The sequence below is a fragment of the Gavialis gangeticus genome, unplaced genomic scaffold, assembly GCF_001723915.1.
Source record: "Gavialis gangeticus isolate Ggan-Ray unplaced genomic scaffold, GavGan_comp1, whole genome shotgun sequence".
Lineage (NCBI taxonomy): Eukaryota > Metazoa > Chordata > Crocodylia > Gavialidae > Gavialis > Gavialis gangeticus.
In genome coordinates this window covers 34,056,082-34,063,819 of record NW_017729006.1, presented here as the reverse complement: position 1 = coordinate 34,063,819, position 7,738 = coordinate 34,056,082, and the positions used below count along the sequence as shown (strand labels likewise).

The 7,738-nt window shown below is 38.3% G+C and overlaps 1 protein-coding gene across 2 annotated transcripts in view; it reads right to left on the bottom strand.

Moving 5' to 3' along the window:
• Nucleotides 1-6,199, bottom strand: part of HECW1 (HECT, C2 and WW domain containing E3 ubiquitin protein ligase 1) — a 367,526-nt gene extending 361,327 nt beyond the window's left edge. For both annotated transcript variants that reach the window (XM_019509098.1, XM_019509100.1), the window contains exon 1: nucleotides 6,134-6,199. In XM_019509098.1, coding sequence (XP_019364643.1) covers nucleotides 6,134-6,160 — 27 coding nt within the window. In that variant the 5' untranslated portion in view covers nucleotides 6,161-6,199. The remainder of the gene's footprint in view (nucleotides 1-6,133) is intronic.
• Between the last annotated feature and the right edge of the window lie 1,539 nt (nucleotides 6,200-7,738).

Below are 7,738 nucleotides of genomic sequence, written 5' to 3'. Positions count from 1 at the left end.
GGGAAGCTTGAACCCCTCACCAGCTAGTCCCTCCCCACTTATCTTCTGCTCCAGCTCTAGTCCCTCTAGCCCCAACCTGGCACTGCTGAGAGCTACCACTGCTTCCACTTATCTGGGCTAAGCTGGGGCTGCTGCTGTTGCCAACTGTCCCAGAGCCAGAGCAGGTCCACAGCAGAAGGTAAAAGGGGGTGGGGTGGCATAAGAGGGCAGGCAGCAGGGGTCAGGCACCGCAGGGGAAGGGAGTAGGGGGGGCAGACTGTAGGGGGAGAAGGGGAGGCAGGCACACACATGGTAGGCAGGCACCAGTGGGGCATGTGGCAGAGGGCAGGCCTCAGGCAGACAAGGACAAGCATGGGGGAAGCAGGCAGGGAGGGCAAGGGAACAAAGGGCAGGGGTTTGGCCTTTTGCTTCCCACTGGTGCTTTCCCCACCACTCTAGTGTGGAGGATGAATTTAAAGATGGCCTTCCACTCATTAGATTCTATACATAGAAAATCATAACATATTTATAATTTTCCATGTACAGAGTCTAACTATTGGGGGTGTCTTAAATCTGAGTACATACAGTAAATAAATTAATCTCTCACAATATATAAAACTTTATTACATAATAAAATAACACTATATATTATGACTAGATGAAAACTGTATTTTATATAAAATGTAAAATTTAAAACTAATATTTAAGCTACACTCGTTATTGCATCTAGAAATAAGTGTGGGGCCTTTAGTTCACAGTTCTTTCCTGTTCCTCCCTCTCTCCTCCCTATAACTTTCCATGCCTGTGACATACAGCTCCCTTTGTATAGATTGACAGCCCTTGTCAAAGGGTTTTGAGAAAAGTGCAGCTTACATACAAGTGCCCTTAGAAAGGAAATAATGGATCCCCTTAAACATAGTCCCACTTGCAGATACATGGACTCCAATGGGCCTATTGGCTATTTTCCATCTCTATGATACTATGATATGATTGAGGACACCCAAACTTTGAAAGTGCGCACAAACACACATGCAGCATAGTTCTTGTCACTTCTCTTCACTTATCATACCATTAGCAAAAGGGAAGTAATGGTACACAGAATACTTTTTTAAAAACAAAGGAAGAGAGCTGCAAAATGTTTTTTCTATTGATATGCAGGAATGTTAACCTATAAATGTTTCTGAGTTATGACACAAGCATGAGTGTACGTTGACTTGATGCTTTATAAAGAGAATTGGCTATAACTGTAAAATGACTGAGGCATTTTTACTGGGAACAACAAGGATACGTGAATTTTCTTATACACAAAGCCCTAAATACTTGGTCAGAAAAAATCCTATCCTGGCATAGAGCTGGATTAGAAATATCAGTCAATCTGTTTTCCATATCTAAGTCCTAGGATTAAAAGGATCATCTCTACATGTACTAAACTGCCTAATTAAAAATTCTATTTTTATAAACTAATGCATTTGTATCTCAACACAATCACATACTATACTATAGAGTATGTATAGTTTTGCTCACATGAACAGTATGTGGCTTAACAATTTCATATGTTGTGAAGCTAGTGCAATAGATTTTATAAGGTATGGTTTAAAGAAAATACATCCTCTCACTTGATGGAGACCAGAATTATGATTTTCATTAAAAGATTAAGAAATGTTCTTTCTTTTATCTAGAAAAGTTGTAAAGCCATAAATGTTACTGTAAATTTAAACCATAAGTCATTTTATACCTGCAAGTACCAGTCTAAAGAATTTGTACCTATAGATAGGGGTCTATCTAACTTGAGGAGGTGGCTAGCCAATTTTGTGGGGAGGTCAAGGGGCCAGCTGCCATTTTCGTGGGCTGACTGTGCCAGGAATGCCCCTGTCTCTGATTGGCTGAAGGGCCCTGGTGGCCCTGCTCCTCACCCAATTGACTGCAAAGACTGTCCATCATACGGACCCACCCCTTGCCACTGATTGGTTGCGAGGGCTCTCAGTCATACAGCCCCAACCCTCACTGCTGACTGGTGGAGATGGGTAAGACCGCATGATAGGCAACCCTCTCAGCCAGTCAGCGACAAGCACCAAGGGTAGCTGCTATCTTGGGCTTCCCTGTGTGCCAGTGCCCCCCTTCTCCCTCCTTCCCCCTCTCGTGAGCTTTGTGGCCAAGCCATAGCACTGTGAGGACTGCTGGTTGCCCCTGGGGAGCCAGGGCATTTTATTTTCAGCAAGTTTTCTTTTTTTTTCTTTTTTGGTGACTTCATGGACATTGCCCACTGTTATGGGCAATGCCAGGTTTCACATTTTCTGTGAAATCGTGATTTCAGTATGTCCCTACCTATAGATAGCTACAGATAATTTATCTAGAATAAATATTTTGTCTGACAGTGAAATACACAAGTTCTTCAATTGGCAATGCCAGATTTTATTTTATTTTTTGGATAGTAATATCCACGTGTCATTCCCACACACACTCTTGAATATTCTCTGAGTATAAACCTTTTCAGTCAGTTCTGAATCCCGTTGCTGGCATCAGGAAGCTGTAATAGTTGCCTTGCAAGTGGTAAAAGAGGGACCTCCCATTCAGCCATAAAAGTCCATTCTGATGTTCCTGTAACATGGTGCAAACTCCAAAGACATTTTTTGATTGATTGAATGCCCTGGAAGGTAATGAGCAGCAGATCCATCAAAACCACAGCTATCTCATAGCAGTGACAATGAAGGGTGGTAACTCTGTGTGTACTTCAGGGTTCAGAGGTACAATTAGAATGTCCTAGTGCTTGGTATGAATAATGTGTTTGCTTTTACAGTAACACTATGAGATTTATGGCAAGCTCACGTGTACACTTTTAAATGCTTACATTTTGTAAATGATGTGATAGGAACTAAAATGTTGTTACTTATCAACTTTTTTTTTTTAAATGGAGAGATTTTTATATTGTTCTCTTGCTTGTGTATATGAGCAGCCTCAAATACGCAGACTCAAATACCTAATTATCCTAGATATTTTTTTTTAGTTTAGTTTAGTGCTGTAATTTAAATCACAAGCAAATACATGCTGGCTGTCATTGCTGCCTACAGTCTGCTTTATTAGTTGACTTATAACAATGGTTCATAAGGCAGGGTTAAATAAATCACTACAACCAGTAGTCACAGCAGTGATCACACTAGTCAGGATATAAATAAATAAATCTAAAATGTAAAAGGGGAGCAGTGGTGTCTGTTTGCTTAGTGGTAGACATAGATGGTGCCTGTACACGAGCACGGAGCCTGCTCCGATGTGCTGTAATTACAACGTGTCGCAGCAGACTCAATTAACTAAGTCTCCTGAAGCATAGTAATTACCTTGCTCCAGCAGCCTCCTACATCTCACGTATCAGCATCCGCACACCTCAAAATGGAGGCAGGGGCACTTGAACTAAAATTTGTCAAATGAGCTTTAGTTCAAGGTCCCTGCTACCTTTTTGAAGCACAAAGACAATTACACATGAGATGCTGCAGTCTAATTCAAGTGCCACCCCCATCCCTGGAGCACGCATAAGAGTGCCCAGAAGGATTTTAATTTAGTGCTCATACTACCAAATAGTTGCCATTAATTGCTAATTGCTCTAACTGCATCTGTTAAAATCAAGCTTGTATGAATTTAGAGCTCTGCCCTCTGCTGGATGAAATGGAGTTCTCAAGAGTTTGGGGCACTCGCTTTTCTAATAGCTGGCAAATTTTCATACTACTAGTTTTGTCCTTTCATGCAAAAAGTCCAGGACAGTGCACTGGGAGGTGTGCACCATTCTGTTCACCTAAGTATGATCCACCACCTTTCTGTTCCTAGCTAGAAATCAATTATACGTCAACTTGGCTTTTGCAGAGCTAGTCCTGCCACTGACTAAAGACAGAGGGGGAAAAATACAGTTGTGAATAACAGCAGCAGCTGTGAACAACAGTATTTTCAGTGAAGCTTTTCTGTATTGTACAATGGAGAATGGCTCTTCTCTCTAAAATCAAAATGGTGGATTTTTGACTCCCAGATATGGGCCAACGACTGAAGCTGAGCCAAATTCTTAATTTCATTTTGTGAAATTGTACAACAAGTAATCCTGATTCATGAAAAGTCTAAAATTAGCAGCATTTGGGTCCTCATCATCAACAGCAAAGCTATTTTGGAAGGTCTGAACATTGTCATCTTTATTGGTTAAAACCCAAAAGAAAAGTAAAAAGCCTCCTCTCTGGAGGAAAGGGGGAACTGTATATTTCAGTAATTTCTTCACAGCTGCAGGCAATACAGATACCTGCTGTACGGTATAATACATTATTGTATTGTATTTATTTTGCAAAGTATTTCAACACTGGTCAATGTGCCACAGAACGACATGCATGTTTTTACCCTTCTAAAGACACCTTCTAAAGGTATGAACAGATGAACAATTTATAATGAGTGTGGGGAAGAGAACTTACCAAATGTCAGCTGCTCTGCACTAATTGTTTCCTGTGTCCACTCCTGTACCATGGTAATTGGAAGTCAAATTATGCTAAGTTTGCCCTGTTTTATTCAGGGATAAGCTGTCCTTTATTAGCTTTGATCCACTGTAGGACAGCAGCAGTTTAACCTAGTATTATCAGCCTGTATTTTTGACACTTGATAATACTGTAGATGAGTACTCAAAAAAAAATCTCTTACAAATGCATGATGATATAGTAAACTATGTATCATCTTAAAAAGACAATTCCATTACTTTTTTATATTGAGTTACTAAGGAAACTCTCCAATCTGATTTTCTCCACTTGAAACAAAATATTTTCTCCCTAAACTTAATTATATCTTCCCAATTTTGCCACTGTGAGGAAATGTTGCACAAGCACATCCCAGTTTGCTACATGTATTACATTTCACCTACTGTGGGTTTTATGTATTCCATTCATTTTCTAATTTGTGGTTTATTTCCAAGTACATCTATCCTGAGTGCAATGGAAATGCATTACTAAATACACCTGGAGACATACTTATTTGATTCAGCATTTAGAATGCTCTAATTCTTTTAATGTACAATGCCAGAAGGATTTCTTCCTACAATATACATACTATCATTCTTACCATCTTCAAACAAAGAATGCTGTGATGTGTATGCATTACACAGGACATGCTTTTGTGTTATTTTGTAGGAGTATTAGAAATCCTGTTATATTCAGAGCTCTTGGGAACTGAAACAGTGAACACTGTGCAATACGTGCAGAAAAATCCCAAGTGGATCCAAGTGTACTCATCAAGTGGTTGCATATATTTCCTCAGTAAGTACAGCACTGCAAATTACACACAGAACAAACCACAAATTTTCCCCTAAGCAAAGCAGTCAGTGTAAAGCCTTTATGATCATAAACTGCAAAATTCAATGCACAACAGACAGGTCCCCATAAAATGGAAGAACATAATGACCTGGTTACATATAAAGCAGTTTGCAAAATCTGTACTTTCTTGATGACTGTGTTGTTCTTTAGACTTAGCAGCAAAGAAAAACATGAAGTTAATGACAAACAAGTCACAAAAATCTACACTTCTTTCACACTCCATCTTTCTACAAATCGACTGCAATTTAGGATAATCCAAACTGTGCAGAAAGGTGTACTTGGCAACAGTAGGGTATGCATGCTTGTTATCTCACAGATTCTGTTACTTTGTTGATGCCAATGGTATTTCTAAGTTTCACATCAAGTATACATTACGACTTTTGTGATGACTGTTTTTGTGTGTTTTAATGACTTTGAATCCAGTCAAAGTTAAAACTTGACCATTTCAGAAAATGTGGGTGGCTGATGTGGTCTGTACTGTATTTTTAAACTTGAATGTGAGCAACTGCAATTTTACAGTTGCCCCTGCTCCCAGGACCAACCACCTTATCATCTTGCAATGGTTACCATGGCTTGGTTGAATAAAATGTACTGGGCATGTTATAAAATAAAACAACTGGATAGTTACTTAACATGTTTTAAAGAACAAGGCTACTTCAAATGGAGGCTTCTCACTTTAGCTGTAAAAGGATCTCAGATTGCTTGAGCTGCATTACACTGGGGGCAGCTGCAACTAGCTCTGAGCTATAGCACATTCCATTATGAATGGTAGTGAATTTATAATGGAATGGTATGGATGGTTTTTATAATCAGAAAAACACACTGACCTTAACACTACACAGGTGGAGCAGCATAATGACCCGCCAATTGTAAGCGCATCAATTCCTGGGGAAAAGTTCAATGAGGTTAACTCAGCATGTATCCCAAAACCAACATCAATGACACAGAAAACATAATACTCTGTTTTATACACACATATATTTTTCCCAATGCCAACATTCATTTACTTAAATATTTGGAACTCAGTAATTTTTATACATGTTAACAGCACACTGTTTTCTATCAATGGATGTTATTGTGCTACAGCATACCTGGATGCTGCTATAGTGAAATATGCTTTCCTTCCAAAAATATTGTAATTGGTAATAATGAATTTTACAGGCAGCATCATATTCTGATTAGTTCAGGAAGGAAATAAAACATAGCAACCAGTCAAGATATGATTAACGTGGACTAGTTTTGGCTTTTCAGAATTGCAGTAAGATGATACTTGGATTGAATGAGATTAGATGGATGTCAGTAAATGAACATCTCCTCAGACACTTCAACTACAAATAAATTAACACCAGTGTACTGTACTTGATTTGACCTGGAGCATATAATTTATATGGCACAAAAATCACAGCTCTGCTCCACCTATACTTAGTCTGCTACTGGGCTAAGAATATCGATAAAGAACCTGTATTACTCCAACTAAGTATAACAAGCTTTTCATTCAAATGTTAAGAAAACCAGAGAGAGATGATCATGATGAAGTATTGAAGTTGCTAATCATTAATCACATTATGAGCCAAAATCCACCTCACGGTAGTAAGGGCTGTAGGATTTCTCTCCAAAAAACCCCCAAGATTAACAACAAAAATAAATCACAGGTTTACGAGTCTGTAATTTATGATAATTTGTAAATATTTTTAAATTAAATTTTATTTAAAATTTTAAATAAAAAATGTAAAGCAAGAGCAATTTAGTCATGGACACTATCTTTCATTTATATCTTCAGTTCTTCTTCCCTGGGTTACTCTGATTTTCTGTTGATTCTCCATTTTATTTCTAGAGGGGCATGTGGAAACCTAAAACCCTCTCACCCACCAGGATGACAATCATCTCCCTTATCTTTTCAGTCTGTCATCCTGCAATCTAAAATTCATTCTTATTCCTGCTTTTCCTCAGGGTGCTGAAGAACAGCTCAAAATGCTTATGTACGCAGCAGAAAACCTCATAACAGCATGAACAAAAATGCTGTTGAAACGTTTACTCAACAAATCACAAACATGAACAAAGAAAGCAGATGGAAACTACTAAGAAGTCAGTAGTAAATTTTATTCTTCAGAAGTATTCACCTAAAAAATAATTAATTTGTTCATGTTTCATGCACATTAAAAACCAACAGCAAAATAGTTAAAGGCCATAAATAAAATAAACAAGAGAAAAAATAGATATTCTTCCATTCTAAGGGACATAATTAATTTTAGTCCTAAAATACACCCAAATTCCTCACAAATATAGTGTCCCCTTGCTTTTATTAATGAAGATATTTCAACGAATCTACAGATGGCTCAAATGCGAGAAAGAGAAAGAGATGTATTTACACCTAAGAAACAAATCCCAAATGCGTTCTGTATTTCCCAAATGCGTCATATTTTGCTGCCCTA